Raw genomic sequence first — 27,151 nt, 5'->3', positions numbered from 1 at the left:
TTCTTGACTCAAAGTTTACGCCGGGTTGTGATCGCCCACGTTCGTCTTTCGGCGACTGATTTGGTAGTTTTTTTAATGACTGCCTGCTAAATTCTCTACCTTCATCAACAACTTACAGAATCTCCAGTCATTTTATGCGTCAGCTTGCCGTAGATTAGTTGATGCGCATCTTCAACGTATAATTGTGGTGTTTGAAGCGTGCCACGCATTACAGTGGCTCGACGAGTGGAGTAAAATTGCTTCTCCAGCTTGACAACGTCGTTTTTCACGTTCGGCAGGCTTTAACGTCACTAGTTCAATGTACAATCAATGAAAATCAAAGTGTATACTACGCGATGGATTCTGTGCCATTGATCATATAGTTTAGAACTATCTGCGCTGACTTATTCAGGCATCTGAGTACCACTGGTGTAAGTTATTTTAACGCAACTGTCAAAGCGATTTCGGAATCTGGTCGGTGGATTGGACCCGTGGATCGCTTTATCGACTGGTTGACTGCCATGGATTCAAGCACATATTGATCACTCGTTTGAGCAAACGCGTTGAAAATTCCGCCTTGTTGTTTGTAAAATGAAACGTTTGGCCATGGAAAGTGTGTCAGTTGAAATTCTAGGCTGTCGAATGTTTCAGGCCGAATAAGTACCTTCACAAAACATAGTAATTCTACTCTAGAAAGAATGTAAAATTTAAGTGGTTTCGTTTGTGTGAGTAGCTTATTTCCAGTGTCCTGGGGTGGATTCTCACTAGGAGTTGGATTCTTACACGTATCAACACACGTGCTGAAGCGACTGGCCACTATACAAGCTACTATATATCTGGTTTACTTGCATGATAACTGAAATTCAGTAGTGAATTCAGCGACAGACTCCTGAGGTATACTGACCGGGTACCTTAGCTAAACAAGCACTACTTGTGCGTTCAAAAGGGTTTTGTAGCCCTCAGGCCACTATTTATTTGCGTATCTGAGCTGTGTTCCCTTGAAGTTGGGGGCATGAATCATGCAACGCTTATCATCAATACGGGTTCTCACCCCGGGAAGTAATAATGCTTTTCACAGGAATGAGGCTGGGAACTTGCTTCAACCAAATGACTCACATTGTCCCTACGAATGTTTTAGCGTGATCGACTGTTCCGCGGGGCGATCGTCAACGACACTGGTCGCATGGTTAGATAGATGTTGATTTGATGACTTGGAGTGGAGATTAGAGTAATTTGGCTGAGTGAAGCCTTTAAGAGTTTGTTCAGTGACTCCTCGAATACTGATCCATCTCAAGCTTGCGTAGTTTTTACTCGCTGTTTTCTCGCGGTCTAAAACGCACCGTTCTTTCACCGGAAGATATGTCTCTCGAAAACCACCCCGTTTGACTAGGTGGTAGAATGTGCTACCACCACACGTCTGAGCCTCAGTGAAAAGCCTGCAGAAAATACCCCAGGCGGCCTCAAAAATCCGCGGTTACTTATCTTAACTTAGCATACTACTGATGAGGTTGCTTGAAACGCTTTGACAGCCCACGACCGGTTCGGCCCTTTTGGGGTCCATCAGGCATAGCGTGCCAGTTTCCCTCGACGTTATTCTCTAATTAATAATTGTGCGTTAATTAATATATCGTTCGACCGCAAACCATATCAACTAATGAACGGCAAACCGCTGATGTATCTTCGAAAAAAGTTAGGATCCTTTTCAACCATGATTATAGTAAACTAAATGAGTAGGCCAGGAAAAGTGTGACATAAATCTATGTAGAAATCAGCGTGTTGATTTGTACATTTATTCTATGAGCGACGTTAGCAAATAATTCCAAGCACGGTATGGAAACCAGTGACGCTAGTAGAGTATAGTGTTTTGTTTACTTCTTCTGACAGCCTGTGCCTGAAATGATGTAGGAAGTATAGTAAGGGCTGTGATGGTGGAGCAAAATTCTAGTTCTATGAAAGTCAGCTGTCAGAGCTTATCCGGCATTTAAGATAGTTCGGTGACTTTTCGCCACACGGCCTGATGACTGAAGTCCCGTGAAAGCCAATTACCGTACCCCATTCGTAGCGGTCTAATAGAATCTGTGTACAACAGCGACCGGGTTGGTTAAATACTGGTTCGAACTGACAGTGAGCACCACTAACTGAGGATGTTGGAACTTATTCTGACGATCGTCATGTGCTGGGTCTTTGTCGAACCGAGTACGGTGAAGTGAGCTTCATTAGACTTCATCGAATTGTACATTAATGATTTCAGTATATCACTGAGTAGCGTGTTAGCACAGCAACACAAGAGAGAGAATGGCGTCAAGCCCGAGATCGAAATCACAATTTACGATTCAAACGTGAGTTTTTCGCTCAAACCCAACATGTTCTCACTTGTTCTTGTGCTACATTTATTACGGCATTGTGGAAGTCGGGTCTCCAACACAGTATTTCAAATTGACGTTTGATACCGGGTCACCGATTCTGTGGGTTCCTAGTATGAGGCTAGCGCAAGAGCGACCGATGGTCCGTAGTGCGTACGTCCCAGAGGCAGTCGTCCGCAAATCTGGATCGATTACTCTTCGATATGGGAACTATATCGCCAGAGGCGATATCTTCTCTGATCTCGTGAAAGTAAGTAGATAATCTTTTCCACAACAAAACAAATCGATTTCCAGTTTAACAAACGTCCGTTTCGCACGGAGTTCGCTGCGATTAATACAATAGAAGGTTATGTGGATCAACTATATACAATTGACGGGATCTTTGGTCTTGGAAAAAAGCAGCTTTTTCGAGAGTTCAAAACAACTCCATTGGATGATATGGTCGCTCAAAAGGTGATTCCAAAACGTCAATTTGCCTTCATTTTTGACCGGTAGGTAATTTTTTGCAGTCGATTTCCAAAATAATATTACAAGTATTTTTTGGAGCAGGACGGCATCAAGCCGATTTCGTGTGAAATCGAGGTGATTTTGTCCCAAACACCTGGGGATCCAGTCAGTTTACGTATGAGATTCATTTTCTCATTCTGGCAAAATACGTTTACTACTTCGTTCGCTCCATTCAGAATCTGGATCCCATGTGTAATTAAACGCTGTCTAGGGTTGGGCTGATTAACTCAGTGTAAGTCTTGACAATGTAATATGGGAATTCCCAATAAACATGGGAATTCATACTTGATCGATTTTATTTTGGATAGCCTTCTGGGGAGGCTTCCAATCTACCGGAACTCAAGATGGTGCAATTACCGGGAAGCTCGTCCGAGATGACAGCTAACGTTCTTCACGAACGAGGTATTGGGAGAGCAGTTTGACTGAACTCATTCACGTCTGACACTAGCGTCAACATGTTTAACTGCGGACGAGAAGCTGACTATCGCAGTCATACAGAAACCATTTGTATAAGCTAATCTCCTCAGGTGAGATTTCCCTCCTAAAAATCTTAGAAGTTTATTATCCACAGGTCACATTGATGTATGGATGGGTGTTGCAGCAGATGTTTCCTTTTGAATTACGCACCCGTGACAGACGAAATTGAAAAAAAATTTCGAGGTGCATCTGTGTTGCCTGACTTCACTTTGTACTGGGCTCTAAGATACCCGGAAGTCAAAATCATTTCCAGAAGAGGATTTACCATAAGTCCTGGTGATCTTCAACAGGTTAGTCCATGGATAGATTACAGTGGTTCCAGGGGTGTTGCTTTTAGTGACCAAGTGTTTTTGAAGATAAAGACACGTGCGACTTATTCGAAACAATAATCACTGTGTTAATTTGTTATCGAATGACATGAACTAGAAGATGTTATCCACCTAACCACGATATCCAGAGTGACCACACGTGGATGTGTTCCAACGCGAAGCACTGGAATTGTACGATTATATTTGGCTTCAAAGTGGCTGTTTTTCGTGGGTATGCACTTTGTTTACAATTAATTTTGGTTTGCGGGAATTATGATAAATGGTACTAAATTTTCAATCGTTCTGCACTAGTAGAGTTCTTAAAACCAGACCATTTAACCCTTTGTACGCGTGCCAACAGATTGTATTTTCAGGTCTTGAGGGATCAAACGAGAGAGAGTATGAGGAAAACGCTAAAAATGCGCACTGGGAAGAGGTCTTACTCGAAGGATCTCATAAAAAAGGCACTCATATAGGATAACACTCGGGTACAGATATCACAGCGGAATATGTGACATCTCTCCCTGGTCTATCGTCTTTATCCCAAATATGACGTACAGTGAAAATGTAGATCGATCCAATAAGCTTATAGGAATGATTCCGGCAATTCTGAATTAGTTGCGGAAATACTACTAAGTGCTGAAACACATAATAACATGTGTGTTCCTCTTTTTCATGATATCGGACATTCTCGCTGAAAGTTGATCTCTGCACCTCCAAGTTTTGCGACTAGTCCGACGGTATGTTTCGATTCGCGTGTTGAATCAGGGTCAGTCACTAGAGGATATTTACAGTGACCTGGCAAGTAAATTAGTTCGTTTGGAAAAGCAACAGACTTGCAAAAGACTCGGTGCCTTACTACCACAAAGTAAACAACGTTTTCATGTGCAGAACAAACGGAAACGTATCCGAGTTACGGATCGTTCGGTGAGAAGCAAACCTTTCTCGACTCAGCACTCATTCATGTAAACTATAACAAACGAGATATTCAGCTAAGTTCATTTGAGCTTCCGGTCAAAATCAAATTCGTGCGCAAGTAGGAGTAGGTTGAAACGTTTCTAGCAACGACTCGTGCAGAACCAGTCTTTGTTCACGATTCTTTTCACAATGACGCTATGCTTGGGAAACTTATGCCAGAAACAGGAACGCTTGGCGGAATTGATCTAGCCTGGTTTGAACCACATATATATATATATATATTATATATATAATATATCACCTTCTGAGTCTCTTTACCACCTAGGAGTTTTACTATCTTGAGGTCTGTTGGCCATCAATATTCACTCAGTTACTTGACAACGTAACGTGATTAAAATGCGGTCTTGAATTTTTAAGAAAAATCGAGATATTTTAATTAGCTTGTGGGACTGTTCATGAAGTGGAAGTTTAGTAACTTTGATAATCAAGAGTATTTCCACAAAATTAATTCTTACTTGTCTCAGCCAATCTGATTACATTGTGAGAGAGGAAATAAATACTTTGGGATATTTCCCTAGTAAAAATGATAGAGAAATACGACACTTTGAAGAAAACATTGGTAGGGCTGTCAACGCTACCCATAAGGTTGACAAATACCATGGGAAGCCCACCATCGCTTCCGCCCATTGCAAAAGTCCTCTCGGTAATGTGTTCACTAAAGTCTCCTTGATGTTCCAAAATTCAGTGGAATTTGTTCATCCTGGAGAGAATCAAACAAAAAACTGACAAAAACATCCAGTTCTGAGATGGTAATGCCTACTCAGATTGATTTGAATACTTGTGTGGAGAACTAAACTAATGCGTGAAGGATCACAGTGGGTATAAACGGAGGTTTAAGTTGCCCCGAACAATATCACAGGATAGCAAAGTTAGTGAGTTATTTATGATTGATGGAGTTAATATAGTTGTCATAACGCGTCAGTTGAGTGGACAACCTGACCGTTATCTTTGAAATTTGATTACAGACAGCGCGATACCTGGAACACATGTAGGAACTATATGTCAACATACAGCCATTTGCTGAGATCTTCTCGCTGTAATGCTAACGTATGGATAATGGGAGTGGAGCTGCCGGACAGTTTTGATTGCATGCGTTGCTAATATCACTTATTGTGCGTATGTGTAAACGGCACATTTTTGACTGTGCACTTTGAACACTCCCGTCCAGTCCAGGCGTTACTATGCTGGATAATATACTCAGAACCGGAAGGTTTTGACCTTTTGCAGTTTTGTCTCATACGTGGCCTTTTGTGCTGCAGCCCTGATAGGCTTTATGTGTAGAGAGACTATCACCGCCACACCATCGAACAGCATCAGACGATGGTGTGGTAACTCCCGAGCTTGCTTCAAGTCATGTGGTTCTAGATTTCGGTAACCTTTTTCTTTATGTTTAGAGGTGGATCATCTGGAACAGTCATATTTGGAGACATTTCAAAGACTCGTTTTTCGGGGACAGTAAACTATGTTCCTGTAGTCAACAAAGACGAATGGGTAATCAAGATCAAAAGGTGAGTCCCAAAATAAAAGGTGTCATATTTTTGAGTATTTTCTATAGCTTATTGTAAGCTTATGTCGTCGTCTGCGGTAATATGGGCGTTTTTCCAAACCTGAGGGGATCGTTTCACACCGACATACTCAATCAACTGTCATCAACACAAGCATTTGATCATCTCTGATTACAGACCAGACGTTTTTGCAAATGTAGAAGATATCCTGCCTAAAACAAACAGAAAATATTTCGGTATGACACATTTATCCATCAGCGCAGGACACGTTCAAATGGACCGCGGCACATGTTATCCCTTCCTTTGACGACAATTTGTCAAATTTCGGTGGAAATAATCAGGGACAAATGATCCAACCGAAATCGACTGATCATTTGCAGTATGAAGGCCACATCAGGAAGCAAATTATAATACGGCAGAGGTACCTATTGTATGTTTTCGTCCATGTTTCCTGACGTCAAATATCCGCCTGCCGTATCCCTGCACTTTACAAGGGTCTTATAGACAACATCTTTTTATGTCGTGAGCAAAGTATTTGTATGGTACGCAGCTGCCGTGCAACCCGAAGGAAACACGAGCATGAAGGCAACAGTCTGCACCGAAATCCTAGAGTGGGTAGTTCTGAACCGCAGACCTGTTGGCCAGAGTTTGGGTCCCTAGACTTTGAGCCATTCGTGCTCACTACTTGCGTCCACGTAACATGGATGAACTGCTATCGCACTATGGGACGAAAATATTTGGGAGTAATTTAATTAGTAAGTTAAAAATTTGTAATTATGAATCAGTCAGTTGGAATATGAACGGTTACACATGGGATTAAAGTGGATAACTATCACGTTAACAAAATGGGGTGATTCGCACTCATTCAAGTTCCAAGGCATACCATTTTCAGGAAATGCTCTATTCAATTCTAGGATCAGATTCAGAGAATGCTTCCTCCCATGAACGCATCCCCGCATAAGCGCTTAAGTTAACGGGACCCAAAGCAAATCTTGTTGATGCTGAACCATCATAAGTAGAGAAAAATAACAGTGATACGCAGTGAACCAGTTTGCAACCATCATTAACTGCGTCACAAATACGAGCTACGCGATATGCAGCTCGTGCCGCGATCCACATGCATCCCCCTTTGTGCGTCCATTTTTGCGGTTTATGTGGCATACGGTTTTCAGTGGAATTATCGGCCCTTCAAAGCACCTCAGGACGAAATGCTTCACAGAGTAAACAAAACTACGGGGTTCAGCAATCCACGAGGGCTCTCGCCCTGATTAGAACTCCTCAGAGAGATGTGAGCTGACCTGGCATCCGTTTCTTCCTTAAAAGGATTTCACCGTCAACCAATGAGCTACGTCTTTGAGGATTGGTGCACTTCTTCCACCATTGCAAATTGCTCACCCACTTGTGTCTGTCACGGAAACTTACTGTCTTCTTGTAAAAGCATGTACAGCTTAAGAGTTTATGGTTTCACTTAACGACATACATGTAAATAGTGATGATAAATACACATGGTGTTTCTCCCTCAGCTACGATTTATAGACAGCTAAAGGTGTGTGTGAAACAATTCTCGACAGAAACTGACGTTCTATTTCCTGTAATCGTCTAACTGGTACACGTCTCAAAAGTATTCATAGCAAGGATTTTTGCTACTACTGACAGGTTAACTAAAGTTGCACATGAAGATCAGATCGGTTTGAACGTATAGGGGAATACTTCCACCGTGAACTTCAAGTTCCATTTTGTTTCTATAGACTTCAACTAGAACTCTGATCAAAACTGAAAGCGGACCAGCCAAACAGCATGACAATACAACAGAGAAGGCATAGAAATATCACCTAGTTTCGCTTAGATTACACTGCCCGAATGGTCAGTGTTAAAATACTGACACACAGGATGAGATTTCTAGTTTCATGAACTGAGAAGTGGAACAGGGCGTTTATCTTTATTCATTTGAAAGACGTTAGGTGTCACACCTGGCGTTGTGTTCTGAACCTAGCCCGCTTCTGCTGCGTTTCTTTCCAATATAAAAAATGACCCTAACTTAAGGATGCGTAAAAGTAATACGGGCTCCATTTACCATTAGGCATAACCAAATAAGTAGATCACTCTTGCACAGTTCTAGTGCCTTACTTTCCCTTAGATAAATGTCATAATTTCAGATGTTTCTTCCACGGTGCCGGCTTTTATATAATCTTGTTTTTTCTTGGTGCAACTTACTCAGCCTAACTGCTAGTCAGACCCTGTTGCATAGAAAACACGTGTAATTGGTGGACAAGAATGAAGTTAAATTCATGTTCCCTTACTCACGTTACCATTTGGCACTGGCGGGTGATTACTGAAGATAACTGACCACATTTGTTAGCATCTGGCAAAGAAAGTTGATTTTGAGATTGAAGTAAATTAAACCAAACTGTCGTTCTCAGTATTACGTACGAAGATGGCACCGTTCTGGCTTCGGACCTCTCAGCACTGCTTGACACCGGAGCGTACAGAACATATCTACCGACATCATTCGCCGATAATCTTTTTTCCGGCATTTGGAAACAAGCGAATTTGGACGATCTAATTGTTCGGTGCGATGCGATGCGCCTCATGCCCACACTTTTGCTGAATCTCGAAGGTCACCAATTAAAATGGGAAGCGAACAAATACACTGAGCAGGTAAGAACTCCTGTGTAATATGAGCTTATTAAACACTATCAGTCGGTCTCATACCTTCATCTGCATCGAAAGCGAGATCGCTTCATCCTCTCCATGAGTTCTTCCATAGGTTTATTTGCCTTGGGTTATCACGTCACTATCCAGGAGAAGAGCACTACCCTGTTTTCAGGTCAGTGAATTACCCGCATCCTAGGAGCAGAAAACATTTTTCGGAAATGTTCCGGTTGGCCTGCAGACCATCAAGAATTTAGATGCGTGTTCCACCTTCACAAAAATCATGCCTTCGTAGAATTTCACATACCACATCCTGCACACGTTTGAAGTTTGAACATTCACCCACGTAGAGTTATTCTGTGATCACATATATCATTCGTCCCCTAGTTGATTTTGTTGACCAGACAAACTGATCCGCATTTTTGTCTATTTGTGAGAAGACTTAACTAAAGAGTACTTTGGACATCTTCTCGTATTCCAACCTTAATAGTATTATTTAGACAATCGAAATAACCTGGTAAATTTTTACGAAGGGATTTCCCCTAGTTGCATAAGGTGCTACTTAAATTGACTTAACTAGCCTTTTATGGGTTGTTGATTAAATTTGATCATTTGAAAATTGTTGGTTCGTTCAACCAGCTGGACATCGGACAATGTAAATCAACAATCCAACCTGCAAACCTACCTTTCTCGTACAATGCGATCATGGGCATCTCGTTTCTGCGTCACTTTGCCGTCATTTACGACGTGGATAATGATGTTGTGGGATTCGCCGAACCGATTTGAGAGGCTTCATCCATGTACTAATGCTTGTTCCGCTATTGTGATATAACGGTTTGTTTTCCCGCTACTTTTGGGTGTTCCGAAATTTTGGAGAGTATTTTCGAAGCAAACGTAGGAAATGACTTGCGATTTCTGCCAAGTGCGTTAATTCATTAGTCAAGGTGCAGGGTCATTTTCCACGGGTAATGTGTATTTTTTCAAAACTCGGTTTCATGAAATCCACGAGAAAATCAATGAGCTACTGGACACAGTCGACATGTTAACTTATAGGACCATACGGCACATTTGAGGCAAAATAGAGGGTATCATGTGGTTACAACTGGGCAGGCATCTCAGTAATCTTTTACCACCTGGGTTCGGACAGTTACCAAATGATTTGTGGAAGTAACGAAATCGAAATCACCTTCCAGACCGTTAATTCATCGACCATTATTCCGTTGGACTCACAGGTGGACGAAAAGCTAAGCTAAATTAGTTCAATTATGTAAGACTCCGCAAACTGAGAGCTGGCTTACCCTGACATTTATGGGCTAGTATGATAAATCCTGGGTGAATCTACTGGTCACTGCAATCCCTAAATTTCAGTAATTTCAGTTGCTTCTCTGAAAACCTTTCCCAAATCGATCATCCCTAATTGTGCTGAATTTTCTATTGTTCCGCATGGTCTGTGGAGAAATCAGTGAATATACTACTGAGTACCTGTTTGTAGAAAACGAATGACGTGTCAGGCAAAGTGATTGAGTTGTGAGGTCGAAAAGTTTTGAAATTTTTAGTAGTGTGAGGAGCTTTGTGATTTTTGTGATAATTTTGTCCTGTAAGTGAAGCCGATTTGAGCTGAAAAGCCGTCGCCGCCCTGGGCCAAACGGTTAAGCGTTCAAACTACCAGCCAGGACATTGCGGGTTCGAGACTTTCCGGAGTTTCGTGAGATGCGCACTGCTGATGATTCCCCACACATCTAAGTGTCAACTCGGCTTATATAAAACCACTCACTATGAGCTTCCCAGTTCTTCATGTTTTATTTTATTCACGATGTGATGGCTGGCGATTTTAACCTCGTACGCTGTTAGCTACCGCGGTGTGAATATAGATAATCGTTCCAAAATTGAAGGTCTTCGAACTGTGTCTTGTGCCCGGTGCATGTTCCGCGATTGCGGAGTCAACATTGATCGCCTGAGATTGGTCTGCGTTTCCTGGTGTTTAGCTAGGGGACTTCTCTTCCTCACCGACACCAATGTGTGACGAAGTCTGTAGCTTCCGTTTCATTTACTCCACCCGTAATTCTCTCAAACGAGAGGCTACCACCCCACTAAATCATTACTCCGCTTGAAGCTTTTCTCTTAAAGATGCTACCCTCGCATGCGCCACATTCTTATAGATCCATAAGCCTGCGGTTTTTTCTCCTGATCCTGTTTTTTTGGTCTTCGTACTGAGTCAGCTATCACTCAGAAAAATTCACTGTAGTTTTCGTCCTTCTCAGTGATTCATCTGTTTGTACTGCTTTTTGGTCAATCCGTTCTGTGCACTCTGGTCTAGTGAATATTTCTGCCGTACTATTCGATACTTTTTAGAGATGAGCCAATGAGTAGAATGCAAAAGCTTTAGTGTCCATTGGTTCAGGAATGGTCGTACTATCAGAGTGGCTACAGGATGAGCTTAATGTGAGGACTCAAGGCATTCAGAAATTAGTAGAAAACCTCGACCTTATCCTGACTGGACAAGCCGAATTTTTCTACGTAACGTTAGAGTATACTCAACCGATGTTATAGTCTTGCTAAAGATTTGTCTTAAAAAATTCCTACATACAAATATCTTGGTCAAAGCAAAGAACATTGGACACACTAACCCCATTTATTTTTTCTGAGAATGACGAGTTGATATTTTGTAGGGTTGGGCGCGGGTCGTTATGACTCAGTGGTTAGAGTGCGAATTTACTGACCTCATAGTCCGTGGTTCGAACTTAAACGCTGCACCTCTACTACCCCTGTCTAGGCTTTGGCTACCTAGTAGGTACCAAGCCTTCATGCATGGCAGTTGGGAACGTAAAGGGTGCTACAACTGACTGTAGGTGAGACTAATTTGTAATTTCGTGATGTACACTAATTCGATTGTAGGTAGTTGCATCGGTTCTTGAAGTGTTATTGGTTTGTGGGGTAGCATGATATTGGTATTTCAATCGGTACACCTATGGTAGCGCATATCGCCGCGTTACAACGATGAATTATGAATCTTCACGATCGTTTCCACTGTAAAACCGAAAACCATGTTACTGGAGTATTTGGTATACGAATCGGACCCATCCGTAACTTTGCCTCCCCTGAATTCATTTAACTCCCTCTCACCGGACTAAACTCATTGCGTCTTTTGGAACATTCACATCGCCCAAGCGTGAACACGATCGCCTAGTCAGACGTGAAGTTTCGATTGCTCCAAGCGTGAGCTGCTGGAGTAGTGGTAGCAACTTGTTGGATGTCCATTGTTCAAACCCCGGCACAGACACTGTGGATGTCTCTTAATCAATATCTAGTTTTTCCCCACCTTGGCGTGTAGTCACCAAAGCTATATGCCAAGACAGACGGACGGCTGTTCAAAATGGTGTGATCTAAACGTGAGATCACTTCAAAAATTTGGCACCAGTGTCGTTCAGTTTAATTCTGTGTTCAGTTAAATCTGTCTTTCAAGTGGAATTTTTCAACCAATGAACTTGCTTTTGACTTCAAGTGTTCATAACAATCACTTACGACCAACGTCAATTTTTTATCTATATTATCTTCGAAAATTGCAGTAAACGTCAGATTTTCTTGGTATCATATTCGATAAAACTAGCGGGTAGATTGTCTACCTACGCGGGCGCAAAGAATCCTCTACCAACCACTCTAACTGTCTAAGCTGACGCGATGAGTTCCCACGATACTTTTTACGAGAGACTAGCTAATCGGTGGATGTTCAGCAAATCAGAGCACAGTACGCCGTCATCAGCACTGCACAATTTGAGTTCTGGTCAGCGGTGGTTGGTGGAAATCAAAGAAACCGTCTTAGCAGCATTCTATTCTCCTGAATTATAATACCACAAATGTCTGGCACTTACCACAGAAAAATGTCGTTAACTGAATGTACATTCCTTGGAATGAGTTTCGAGTTGAATGTAGAGAGAATGTGGCCCATTCCTCGTCTCATAGGCAACAGGGAACGCGTCTGCACCACTCTACTTATGGCGATAAAAGGGGCAAAGTCAGCTGAAGACTAAAATCGGAGACTGGTCTTATTATCCATTACTCCTCTTCTTTTCACGATATTATCATTGTCTGCAATACAGTCAAGTAAGCTGTCTAGTGCAGTTAAAACTAGCGGTCAGTATTGTGAACGTCGCCGGTAACCTCATCGATCGTTGAATAACCCACGGACAACCGCGGGATGCTGGTTATTCTACTAGTCCCAGCAGTGAACGCGGTCATTTCTGGAAAACGCTATTAAATCAAGTTGTCATTCTAAACCTCTGGTTCCGAATTTGAAGCCCTTCTATATGCGGAATATTTCATAAGGCAAATTTAACTTGACCTGATCAAACCTGAATTCGGATAGACTCAAATAGGGTCAGCCTAGGTTTTCAAAGCCAACCCAGTTATTTCGTAGACGATGATGCTTTGTTTTGTGAGAGCCACCCAACCTGACAGACATCTGCCTTGTCAGCCAAAGTACTACGCGTCTGGTGTTGTCAAATAATTCTTAACTTACCAAGCCATGTCTCCAAAGCCCGAGCATTTAGACTACTTGTCCGACTGCGGTTTCGCAGAAAAGTGGGCTACGGTGTCATCGTGACCAAATTTTGAGAGCGTACGATAGACGGGGATTAGTAATTGTATCGTAACGCACAACGATATATCGGTAAAATTCAGTCGGATATAACTTACATTTAGTCTGAGTCCGCTCGTCTCATGTATGCGGTACGGACACGCCACATGAGGCTAAATAACTCGAGTTGCAAGGTATCTAAAATACAAAGGAAAAGGCAGAGTTAACGAAATCTCTCTTGGTTCAATACTCAAGCGATTGATAGACTTCGATCTGCATATACACCTTACTGTCTGTGGACTCTCGCTCTGACATTTGCGGAAAACTCCTTCCATTAACACTAAACCTTCTCGAGTTTGAAGTGAGTCTAGACATCAGAAGCTTGTCCTGACATTGTTCATTTGATGTCTCGATAGCATTCCCGAACGTCGGGAAATCGTGTTATGAATTCTACATGCTAAGTTAATGAGACCATTGTGTGTACAGCCTTTCGCAACCTATGTTCGAATGTTTCGGGTCCAGATCTGCTCCTGCGTCTGTCAACCAATACATTCAACGGGCACTGTGTGTAACATTTCGTGGTGAGATCTTGTAGGACAACTAGGGGCAGCTGGTTGACCGAACTCTGATTCCAGTGGAAGCAACTGATATGAATGTCCAGCCAGCTTGAGAATGTGAGCAGGTCGCCCTTATCATTTGTTTCTTTTTTCATGTAAAGGGGTGCTTACTAGGTAGACAGCCATCATGAAGCTACATAGAAAATACAACGGAGAGTTGAAATCAGCAAAATCAAGGTACAGCCTTGTATACTCGGAGTTCATTCTACACATGCTGACTGCTTCTCCTTACGGGAATTGCGGGTACAAGTAGTTTCCAAAGAAATCAAACAAATGGGTTGTTCGAAAGCGCTTGTTACACGATAATCGCTTGAAGATAGGACATTTGACGTCCAACAATCTTCGGTGCTCTGTGCGAGCACCCACTTTTTCTACATTCGGACAGTGGCACGACGAATTTGAAAAGAACTGAGGCCTAATTGGGTTTTCTCAACAATTGGTTTTCAATAAACTGGTTGACTTATTTTGAAGAGAATATCAACTTGGTTGTCGTTGGCTTGTTCGCTGTGCTACCAACATTTTTCTCTATAGAGAATATCAACTCTATGGGGTCGGGACAATTCAGAGTCAATGCTTTTGACAGTATATTCATGCCGGACGATGAATTATACGGCACATATAGAGGGAAAACTGAGGGTACAACTGTGGTCCGGCTGGATTTAGGAGAATGGCTCATGGTGTGAAATGGCTCAGTGGGTATTTTGGTAGTACCTCAGCCCTTGCGCTTCCTTCAGGTTGCATGGCATTTAAGCACCGAAATTCCGTTATAGCTGAGTGAGTCACAAAATAGGGAGTTTGTATTCGTGTCAAATGCCGTGTACACGGCAGTCATATAGACGGCTAACTTGTGGAGACAGAAAGTGCAAATGGGTTCGCCTTGAACTAACTGAAGGTCAAGAATGGACAAGCTGCACTCATACCAAAAGCTGTAGTCAGCAAATTTAAAGTGAAAAAAGTGACAAAATATTCTGTGTGCACGAAAATCATACAATAAGTTAGTTGGATGCTTGAAATCCCGACACGGTCATCGGATATGTACTGGTGATGAGCTCTAATCAGAGCGAAACTCGACTTCAATGCTTTTCCTCTTTGACATTATTTTTTCAGTTGTAACGCCCTTCCGGTTCCGAGTTGCTATGCCACCCGAAGGAAGCACGATTGTTGAGGTACATTCTGGTTGCCCAAGCTTAGATAGGGAAGTCGAGAGGCAGAGGTCGGGTTCGAACCACGGACCTTCCGGTCAGTAAATTTGCGCTCTAACCACTTGAGCCATCTCGCCCCTCTTTGGCGTGGTCTCACAGAAATAATGACGCCAACAGAGAAGACAACTATTCAAAGGAGAGTGGTGTGCATGTAACGATTATATATCTCTAAACGCCACAACAGAATTCATTAAAATTGTCCAGCGGGTTTCAAGTGTCTGTGGCGCTACCTGGCTGGGAATACCTGACAGACGGGTCAATTAATAATCGCCACCAGAACAGTCACTGGATCGTCTTCCGACGAGTTGAGCACACCAACAGAGTTTCTGGCCCTGCAAATACGGTTGGGTCTGGGTTTTGGTTTCTGCCGCTAACATCCATCTGTAGAACGCCTTGAGCCCTTTTAACCATTATGGTGGGGCCTTTCGTGGACTTGAACCATATTCTTAAATGGGTACATTCTTTGCTATCATAACTTTGTTGCTTTGGTCGCTGAGGCATCTTTAGATTGGTTTGTGAGTGAACCGGACTGCCCAACTTCTACTAGGTTTCCTGTGTAATTCAGTGGATTGTGATCGAATCCGCACTGATATACACAAACTAAATGGAGCGTGAGCAAACGGGCTAGCAATGGGTTTATTTTACTTTTGAAACGCACTACTAAAAAGCCTCCGGTAGTGTAGAATCAGTCCACATTATGGAGAGCATGAACAACCGTTAGCTGCGAAATGTCTAAATTTTCTTTGAATATGGTAAGTCTGGCGGACTATTCCCACACCAACTTAACTAAATGCTTGTTTAGAACTGAAAAATTTTCGCTATGTCCTGGCGTAACCGTTTTCTTGTGGGCAATAAATAAGAAAACTTAATATTTCGTAGTATTCATTTTTGTCATGCTCGATTTTTACAAAGACGGTTCACCTAAGAATTCATCACTCAGGGGTTTTCTTCCTGGTGAGCTAACAATAATGTATTTACTTCCAGAATTACCTCCAACTGTGGCAACACTACCATTCTGGGCTACTAAATAAGCTTCCAAAATTTATTTCAACTACTTCGAAAAATTGTCTGAAGACGTACTTTAAAGATGGTAGTAGGGATCAAACCCATCAAAGGCACACACTCCGGGGCTCAGCAAGTATTTTGTGGGTCTTGCTTTGCTATCCTGAGTTTTTCAGCAGTTAAGAGAACAGCATCAATATTGGCGGATGACAACCAGGTTGTTGAATGATATAACATTTCTGAAAATGTACGGTTATGATAATCCTGGGTGTAAATTTGTCAGCGTCTTTTCTGGCGATATTATCATATCTTGATTATACCAATTCCCATCCATTAGATCTTCAGGGTTTCATTTCTGTCAACCAGTTCCTGCGGCTTCATTATCAGCACAGAGACCCATCATTACAGTATTTACAAGGGCAGAGGGGAAAGTTATTTGACAGTATATTAAAAATTATCAAATATGACTTCCTTTTCCTCGAAATTTATACACCGAATTTTTTATGCAAATAATTTTTCCCACTTGGATGCCAATGTGGTCAAAGTTACCCAATAGAAACTAGTGGAAAACAGACTGCGGATTAAATATGAGGCCGCTTTTAAAGACAATCAACATGCTCAAATGATTACCAAACTTGTGGGAAGGAGTGAATCGTTAAGGTCACATCTGTATATGTTCCAACACCCGTAGATATACATGAGGCACGGGCCAGCAAGTCTTTGCTAACCATTTTTCAGCCAGAATAACAATGATCGGAGAATTTCGCTTCAGCAGCACCGTGAGAATGACAGTGCACAACCAACAGGGTTGTGAAACTGGCTTTATTCAGATTTAGATTGGTACAACCCTTCACTTGAATTCAATCGATTTCACTTCATGTAGACCGGTAGCAGCAATACAAACGAATCCTATAATAGTAAGTCTAGAATTAGACGGCTGTGGAGCATTATATAGTCTGCTTCAACTATATTCAATATTTTCAGCCACCCAGCCTAGTGCTTTTTGAAACGAGGCCTTCTTTTGCTCGACCGAATCCGAACAGCCCTGACGCTGAGCAGAACCCATTGCGTACAAACCTGGTGCCAGAATTTCAAGTGGCTCTGGATAAGAGTGCAACACTAAAATTTCCGAAATCGGAATTCAGACGTTTACCTCTTATGTGTGCGAAATCCAAACCTGTAACCACAGTGATAATATGTATATTTATGTATATATGTATACATACGGGAAGCCGCAATATATGACCCAGGTCGGATAAATATCTGTTACATTTTAGGGTGGGACATGACATACTCGGATGCAACGCGATGATGGCCAAAAATTCAGGACCAAAGAAGGAAATCACATGACTTAGCATGAGGCAAGCATTATGAAGATATAACTAGAACATAAAAGGCTATGTGGTTATTTCATTCTGCAAGTGAAGCCAATCTATGCTGAAAAGCCGAGAAGCACCGTACAGTGAGATGCACACTGCTGATGATTCCCAATAAGGATGAAACAACTGTACAGTGCTTCTCGGCTTTTCAGCATAGGTTGGCTTCACTTACAGGACGAAATCTCCACAAAAATCTCAAAATCTCCTCCTACCAACAAGATAGAAGGCTATGTGCACCGGTGATTACTCAAGTTCCTCCAATAGCCCATCGGTGAAAACGTGAATTGATTCAACCCCGACATATCACAGTCTGTGGGATCCATCGTCGTCCTTTTCGGATCGGCGCCAAGGAATTTCGATACTTTAATTCGTGATTACATCCAAATTAGTACATAAGTCCAGGCTTGCATATATTTTCTGACAAGTGAAAAGGGCAACCGAAGGAAGATAAAAACCAATTACCAACTGTTTCTTACATTGAATGATCGCCAGCGTACTTCACTATGGACCCTGGGGGAAGCGCCCGGGATTCGTCCGAGAGTTAATTTTAAACGGACCTTCATATCAAAATATCCGGAACAGTTTGTAAAATTGCTATTAAATCTGGCCCTACAGAATGAAAACAAATTATCGCTGTTTGCTGACCACTCAACTATATGGACTCCACGGAGGACAACCAACACGAGTTGGCAGTGCGTTTTCGCCCTGAGTGCATTACCTCACAGCGTTCTATCTACTAATAAGTTAGTAATAAAAGGTTTCAGGTCCTTTGAATGGCAAAACGGCTGGGCACCGGAAGGGTATTATAGCTGGACGATTGTCATACTTTTCCATACAAACAGAACGACTGGTCTATCAGAAATCACTTCGACATTCACATATATTCCATACTGCCGAATATCTGTGAGTAGTAGGAATGCTTTTGAGCCTCCCAATGCAGACAAATAGCAAGTCGAGGCGTGCATAAACTAGCACCCTAAACAATATTGATCGACCAAATACAGGGAGTACAACTTGTGATCAACTGAAGATTGGAAGAATTAAAACAGAATCTGGTTTATCAATATGCTTGAAATAACTATAGTAACAATCCCACAAGCAATTTCCACATCTGTGATTAACTAATTGAATAAGCGTTTCAAATGATCGGCTTAAAATGATGCTGAAGTTTCAGTTGATGAGTCACGCCTAGTACAGTTGACTGTGTAGACGAATTCATTGGTATCATTCCGTTAGAAGACGAGTGAACAGATTCATATTACCTCACCACCATTGTCACTGATTTAAACACCATGGTGTTGTCGTACCACTGAAGAAACCCCGTCCAGGTTTGTCGGCATCGTCTTCACTATGTGCAACTGATCCACACATATGTGTAGGCTTTTAAACGAATTCTATGATTAACTCTTCATAGATCACGTAGAACTCACATAGCATTCTAGATAGTTAGAAAGATCACTAGGTTTCGCGGCACCCTACACTCAACATCTATTTTTCATTTCAAAAGTGGGTAATGCAGTTTTGTTTGTTTGATAAAATAGGAACCACATGAGGTAACGAAAATAGATATTTTAATGTTCAGCATAGATTCACATGAAAACGGTTATAAACTCTAAATTTATGCAAACTTTCTAATTGCTCATATTGATCGTGAAGCTTGTGAAAGCTTGAAGAGCAGGTATGGTTTGTCGAGTCTATCTGGGAAAACGTGGATTAAATTTGTAGATCAATAACCGTGATAAGTTTCTTAAAAACGGTTTAGCCTGGATTGTTGCTTAGAGTCTACTCTGTTTTCCGAAGGAGTGAGGGACAAGTAAAAACGGCGACTTCTGGGAACTGAACAAAGTCAGTGGAACAGGAACAGAAATCAAGGATCTATATTTGACCGACATTTTGCTTGTATCAATCAGCAGCCTTGAGGTCGCTTAGCTAAACTGCTTCCTGTTGGCAGTTCCAAGTGAAGTATGCAGTTAAAATCAGTTCATCCATCTCGGTCCAAGTTTTCATCTACCTTTATGTACGTATAAACTTTTCGGACATATTTATATATTGAAGGGACTTACCCTGTCCATGCTAGGGTAAATTTGCAATATTCCAGTGCTCATGCTTCCATCTAGTGACATGCAGTTGAGTGCTAGAGTTGAATATTTTTTAACCCATTCTGGTGTCCAGTGATGCTTCCTTCTAGAAAGTCAGCAACCAAGATTTTGAGTAGTGTGAAAGTCATAGTTCTGATCGCCGTCCATCGTAGGTGACTTGAGTGCTAGTCTCTTGTCATTCGTTGAGTGTTTTCAGTCATAAAGGGGAATTATTGTTGTAACATGCAAACATTGCGGAACAACTTCCGTCCCCTAAACTGTCTATAGCAAGTCAGGAATTTCTTTGGGCAGCGTCGGTCCTTTTGTGCAAGGAAAGTTCCTCAGACAAGCATCCCAATCTCTCTCCATTTCACAGCTTCTTCAGAGCCGCCGACAGTTTTGTAGCTGTAGGTTACTAAACCAGGGTCTTCACCGCAGTTTGATTCAGATAGGCTAAGTAGCTCAACTCAAGGTTTTCAAGGCCTTTTGACTAATATACATACATGTTCCTCGTGCTCACACTGTAAACAAGACGCGGAAGCCCGAAATTTAGTTCTACACTCAGTTGTAAAACCCAAACCTGCGGTTCTTTATATTCATCCAGCTTACTGAGGGAAACATGTCTTCTTGTGAATAATCCCCTGAGTTTATCTTGGTAAGTTTGAAAGGGTAGTATCGGAAGCGACTTTGTAGACAGCAATTTGATTTCGCGTGCACTGAAGGAAATCCACTTTTTAACAAGAAGGAAACACAGAAAAACCGCTACATCTAGCTATCGCATCTCCCGGAAATCCAAACTACTTAGAATCACTGATGGCAAATATTTGACAGCATAAACTGAGAGATTTTAAACCAGATGACCTTCTACTGCCTCACATAAGCTGGCTATCAATGAATGGATTATCAGAACCCTTCGATCAAGCAGTTGGGGAAGCACCAAGTAAAAGCTATGAACTTATACGAATGCCATGCTCAAGTGTGTTCAGAAGGCAAAACGTATCGCAAGGTTGAATGGATTTAGTCAACTTTCGAGGTTCATCCAAATAGGCGACGTGCTGTGAATTGCATGAATGGTTCTAATGTTTGGCTAGCTAAATCGGTCAGATGACTGAGGACATCCACCGACTTGGTGGCTGGTGGATAGTGAATCCATTGAGAGCATCACTGATGAACACACAATCGTCTCATCCATTAAGTCAAACCGCAAAAGACCTTCCAGTGTGTATATTCACGGTTATCAGTAAAAGAATGTAGGGCAACGCTTGGGTCATAGTTGGTGTCATTCATTCAAAAAAACTTAAATAGTTATTAAGAGTTTAAACGCAACCAGTGCGATTAAAAACAAAGTGTCTGTGTCCCTGCCGGACTAGCAGAGTGCTTCCGTTTTTGTTCTCAAGCTGTCCGCATCTCAGCTGCCTCATTTTGCGTGATGAAACTCCAATCTCTTCACATGACCCAGACAATTTATTAAACCAACCACCGCAGGTATGAGGCTCAGCTCTCACTTCGAAGTTTCCCTTTTGACTTTTAAACATAGTCTCTAAATGCCTAGATGCAGAGCTTCTGCCCAAAATATTCATCATCGGGTATGAATAGTGCTAAAATCTGTAGTCCCGAAACGAGTTGGAGATCAAAGCTGAATAAGGGAACAAAGTTATTTGGAGTCTGGTTTCGAAAATATTTTTGTCGTTTTAGATCTCCCGCGGATATATTTTCATATCTTTTAACACTATCAACCATGTAGGCAATTAGGGAAATGTATTCCCATTGACCAGTGCTTTCGAATTAGAAGCGGCAACCATTCGAACCGGTCTTCAGAGAATCGGATATTTGACGCTTCGATCGGGATGTAATAGTTTTCCAGCGTTTTTCGAACTTTGTTTTCCTGAACACGCAGTCCATGGACAGACTTTGTTTCGTGGAGAAATTTTGAAACACTGCACCAGCAAATTTTGTTTACTGAAAAGCAACACATATATTCGTACCCGCATAACTATGGTGATGTCAACGAGCATGAGTTTATACGTGAAAACTCTTGAAAACATCAAAAGAACGACAAAGACAAATGACGCTGTGCGTTGGAACGCTCATCGAAGCGACGATTTGAAGCGAAGGAAGAACAGATTGGGGCATACATCTATAACACAAAGTCGCACAGACAACATCTACTCCAACACACTGAAAAAAACTTAAGCTAAGAAGAATGAGAGCTCATCTGATTAGTCGCAAGCAGTGCAAGAAAGGTCGTGGTTTGTCAAAGGATTTTCAACAACCTCATCAAAGATGGTGTACTATTTCAAGATTGAGCGTCCTTCGTTGAACAAACAGCATGGATATTGGTCCACTCAAACCGGCGATGAACATGTACGGATTTATCTAAACATCAGAATTCCCTGCCGAAGTTAGCTGACGATTCTCTCCCTTCTATTTTTCTTTTTTAAATTCTCACTGTTCCCATCCAGCTTGAATTTCTTCACTTTTGCGTTACACGTATTAACGCTTTCCCGTTCACCGGGGCGATTATTCTATGTTTAATATGACGACAGTTGGTAGAGAATTGAGACTTTACCCAACCCTTCTAGAACGTTCGTTGTTCTTTATGTCCAATTTAAAGACCATGTTATTATCACCTGCAAATAACAGAAACCGCATATACCACAGGACACCGCTTAAGTGTTGTTTCAGTCTGCCCATTAGTCACGATTCCTTATTCGGAGGGGAATTCGCTGTCTAGGTTTTACTGAATATGCTCCCTTACTCTCCTTTCTTAGAGCCACCGCGATTTCAAAACAGAATGTTGCAACTGATTCATTTTTGAAGCTTCCGTAGGAAACTGTGTCAGCTTCTGTAATTTTACACCTTGTGCTAGGTTTTCTACCTTACATTAAAACACCACGCCCTAGCACGAAGTTTCTAAACCTATGCAAGTTGAAAACTAAACATAAAAGCAGCCGTTTATAGCTTATCAGGAGCTCTTCACGTCGCCGTATTTTTTCTCAAAAATGTTTAGGTTTACAGTTCCAGAATATGATGTTCCGAAAATTCTCATTTAGAATAAGAACACATATTGGTTGACGAACATATTTTCACCGAGCTATTTTCAAGTCATACAGTTGAAAAATTGAGAACAATATTTAAAATATTGGAATGCGCATGGTGTAGGTGAACAGAAAATCAAATGAGAGACGACGCTGTCTACCTATCAATTAACAACTAGTTCAGGTCACCAATAGTGTGGCTTGGGATTGCCAGTGCGGGTAGTGTACGGTGTGTATGCATGGGGGGAGGTGAGTTGAACAATGGCAAGTACAACACACGAACAAAGCATTTTGGCTTACAAAGGATCAAGTCGCGATATCGTATGGCGATAGCTTCAGCCACTACGATTGTGCGTTGCTGTACCGATCTGGGTTGATTAGTCGACGCCTTGTAAACAACGCAAAAGCTTTGGCCTCTATCACATTGTGTGCCGTGTCTGGTAGACGTCGTTCGTATGGCGTAGCTTCAGCCACTACGATTGTGCGTTGCTGTACCGATCTGGGTTGATTAGTCGACGCCTTGTAAACAACGCAAAAGCTTTGGCCTCTATCACATTGTGTGCCGTGTCTGGTAGACGTCGTACTACTGAGCTGCTTATCGTCCTCCTGGTTTCAAAAGCTAGCAAGGGTTGATTTCGCTCCTTTTATTCTTTGTCACCGTATTGGTGACCTCAATTAGGTGTTCTCTACTAGGTAGACAGTATCGTTCTTCACTCGATTTCCTGTTCATATACATCATGCTCATTCAGATACTTTAAACACTGTTCTCTTAAACTCTGCAACTGTATGAGTTGAAAAAAAAACCTTGCCCAAAGCATTTCGTCAACTAATCTGTGTTCTTAGGTTATGAAGCATTCCTCCGCTCTTTATCAAAAGTCTGTTGGTTGCGATACCGCAGTTGAGGTTAACTTCAAATTATATAAAAGAGCTGCTACTCGAAACCCACTCAGCATACGAGTGGGAATGTGTGTTAATAGCGTTGTAGTCCATAGCAATTTGCAGAAAATTCAGAAAATCTCAAGTCTTTGAGTAGTTTGCACAACAGCTTTTTTATTCTTTCACCAGCTGCTAAAACTTCTTGGGCAAAAGACAAAAAACTTTAGCGGCGGGTGTAACTGGATTGGAGAAAACGCAGTAAAATCAGCAAGCGGGTGGCGGTTATAACACAGCTGCGGAGATCTGTACTGAGGGTTAATCAAAATAAGTAGATCCACAAGTACAAAGATTGTCTCAAGCCATTAAAGATAACCTTTAGAGGAGTTCAGGATTGGCAACGTGTCCAATAAAAGCAGGAAGAGTAGAATTGTAAACCAGTGCCATGACGAACGGGTGGTCAACATGGAATTCGATGGGCCTTGATCTGCCACCGATGACGCCCGATCCGGCTGTAGCCTCGGCACCTTCCTCGTTAACCTGAAGGTACAGACGGAAGTGTTAAATTCATCATTTCGATTCTTAAAGGTCTTGAAAACTTGATTCTGCCGTTCCAATTGGGCGAGAACAGATAGCCACAGTTAGCTTCTGATCGCGGAGCTTTTAGGCGACTTAAGAGCACCAACACATAACTGAGGCTGAAGCTAAGATCCATACAGTGTCAATCGTGAATTTTGCCTCCAGTGAACCAAAAAGTTGTGCGATGTTTTGTGAAACTACAAATCAAACTTGTAGTGACAATGGTATCTGAAGACAGAACTTCAAGATAATATCTAGGGGACAAAGACGAATGATGGGATGTGATGTCTGTATACATTCACACAGGAGGTACACTGACGTAATTTTCACAAAATAGCGGCTTCTCTTCTGAGCGAATCTCTGAAAAACAATTACTGCGAATGGTTATCATCAGTCACACTACTGATGACAGTTACCTAGCGAGGAACTGGATTATACCTACCACCTATTCATGAAAAAACCCTTCGTCAAAAACCTTTCTATCAGCAGCCTCTCATGCATTCCGGTTACTTTGCGAAAATATAATCAAGCCACCTAAGGAACGATTTCTTCATCGGGGAATTTTTTTGTTAAAGTGGTAACCTTTTTTGTAGTATCATTTTGCTGCTAATTCTGGAAGATACCCGAATCGTTGATCTTGTTAAACATTTCATGTATGGTCCCTTCACTTGATCAATTCTCAATATTTCAGCGTAAAAAGACTTCGATTCATAAGTCTTCAGGTTGCACAGCGATGGCACGCTGTTGCTCATTGTGGCTCTAGCACCCATGGTATGTTTGAAAACCGACCAACTGTGGTGTGTGTACCAAGTCATCCATGACACGTCACCGACCAATACCCTGCGCCTACGTGTGGAGAACTGAAGGGGTATAAGTGGCTCAAGTTTGTGCGATTTTCCAGGCAGGAATAAACACAAGATATAATGTTCACGTAGTCAGTGTTACCCCATGGGTTTTGTCCAAAACAAATGAGCTGGTCATTGTTGCCAAGGGCTTGAGACCGACTCTGTGAAAAGGGTTTTGTCTGGTGGTCGAGACCAATCGAGATGTTGACACTGAATTCGTGACACTTGGTAGAGGCACCACGGTCACGAATGATTTGTCATTGTGAAAGGACCTATCGTTACGCCGCAGATGTTGCGAAAATTCAAAAGACAGACAACAATTTTGATGAGGTTTTGTGATAAAGAAAGCATGAACGATCCTCTTCAAAAAAATTTCCGATTCGTTGTTCACTTGTCAGATCTAGGATAAAGTGTAGTATGAATGTTTCCACAGAACTCAAATAGAAAAAAATAGGTTGTCTACAGTCAAATTTCAAAGTAGCTTTTTCCTCATTTTAGTCAGCTAAAAACTCACTTCAATTATTGCTTTGTGCACAAATTCCGAGATAAATATATTCCCATCAGGAGAAAGTTTTGAGAGATCCGCTGATTGACTAAACAAAGACTCAAGCCCCAAATTCTGTAACAGCGTTTTCATATCCAACGGGTTTAGTTCGGATAGCTTGAACCGTGGAAGACTAATGTCCAATATATTTGGCAAGAACGGTTTCGCCAGCAACGCTTCCAACGTATCATTGGCGTGAAAATGCATCGTCAAGTTTTGAAGACCATCTTTTTGGTTTGGTAGCACGACCAACAGTTCCCATCTGAAGAGAGATTTGAGGAAAATTTTATTCGTGCTCTTGAATGGTTTTCTGCTTTATATAATGTCAAAAACTGTTCAACTAAGCAGTATCTTTTGGTCATCTCATTTCGTTTTCACTAAGGTTGGACAGCACATGTTGATCGCACTTACGTACTGTTACCAAATGGGAGCTTTACAGCTACAGCATCCATATCAGGTAGGTCCTCATACGGAAAGCGTTCGGTCATCGCCATCATGGGCACTTCAACTGCGTTTCCATCCAATAAGTGGAACGATCCGTTCTTAGTTGTCTCTTTGTCAAATTGGTACTTCCATAAGCCTTTAGGTAAACGGAACTACGGTAATGAAATCAAGTCTAACCTTTAAAGTACACTGCGTTCACAAGCGCCATTACGCTGTTGTCCGATAGTACACCTTCGGCGAGAAGTTCCGGTATCTTTGAATTTGTATTATCAGAAACCCATTGGTTAATTCGCTGTCGCCTTGCCTCCATGTCGGCATAATCTTTCATCTGAAACAAACCAAGTTGGTTGAATGGTGAACACACACCATCTCTGCCTCCGCAGTGTAACTATTTTTCAGTTTATCCATGAAATCATCGAGCACCGTTATACTTTGAAGTATAAACAATCGGTTTGCCAGGGACGCATTGACATCGTCTGACTGCATTAACTGGTTCTTCAACACTGATCCAAACAAACTGTGCACTTCGTCGTCTTCTAATTCTCGTGGGATATGCAAGCTCTGCCGCAATTCCAGTCGCGTTTGGCCTCCAGCACCAACCAACGTCATTAACAATGCTACGAAGACGCTGAGAGGGGACATGAATACATTTTGCGCCTCCACTTCAGAATGTGCGTTTAGTGTTTGTAATGAAACAACTTACTTGGTTGAGCCGCCAAAACCTGGCTATACATGTCAGACGAAAATTGAGACATGCTGGTATACAGCTCCATTTCGTTTGCCATTTCTTTGGAACCTTGGGCTAGTCTTGTTAGATGGCATGCTGGTTCCATACTTTTATAGTTGGTTCCGAAGGCCATTTGTAAAACAGCACACGTAAAAACCAGAATTTCATTAGCTGAGCTGTTCCGTGCACAGGTTCCATTAAGTCTGACGACCTTGATTACACTCGTTAGTAAATTCTTAGTTCTCTCTCCAAATCACCGTTAGAAGTTTGTCATAATTCACCGCAAGATGTTCTCACCGAACGCCTCTTCGGAGCTATTGCATGCATTTGAATTAAATTTGGTCGTCTCCTAAAGAAACTACTCACAAGGTTGCTGGATACTGTTCAGCAGCTCACCACTGCTTTCGTCCTTCTTCCTCAGGCTCATCAGGCAGGGGCAGTCCCCAATTTTGCGTCAAATTTATGTTCTACATGAACCTAC

General features: G+C 41.9%; 2 protein-coding genes across 2 annotated transcripts; one reads left to right on the top strand and one right to left on the bottom strand.

Annotated features, from left to right (window-relative positions):
- Positions 1-2,325: 2,325 nt before the first annotated feature.
- T265_13680 (hypothetical protein) lies at positions 2,326-9,552 on the top strand (the record flags this gene model as incomplete). Its single annotated transcript, XM_009169995.1, has 5 exons — positions 2,326-2,592; positions 2,637-2,833; positions 6,007-6,120; positions 8,538-8,775; positions 9,409-9,552. Coding segments are annotated over 5 exons (960 nt in total), but the record flags the coding sequence as incomplete, so codon positions are not given.
- Positions 9,553-23,909: 14,357 nt separating this feature from the next.
- T265_05071 (hypothetical protein) lies at positions 23,910-26,803 on the bottom strand (the record flags this gene model as incomplete). Its single annotated transcript, XM_009169982.1, has 6 exons — positions 23,910-24,071; positions 25,470-25,761; positions 25,911-26,079; positions 26,121-26,271; positions 26,310-26,605; positions 26,647-26,803. The coding sequence occupies 6 exons, from the start codon at positions 26,801-26,803 to the stop codon at positions 23,910-23,912; spliced, it is 1,227 nt and encodes a 408-aa protein (XP_009168246.1).
- Between the last annotated feature and the right edge of the window lie 348 nt (positions 26,804-27,151).

Source organism: Opisthorchis viverrini (assembly GCF_000715545.1).
Source record: "Opisthorchis viverrini unplaced genomic scaffold opera_v5_87, whole genome shotgun sequence".
NCBI classification, from domain to species: domain Eukaryota; kingdom Metazoa; phylum Platyhelminthes; class Trematoda; order Opisthorchiida; family Opisthorchiidae; genus Opisthorchis; species Opisthorchis viverrini.
This window is presented reverse-complemented; position numbering and strand designations above follow the sequence as displayed.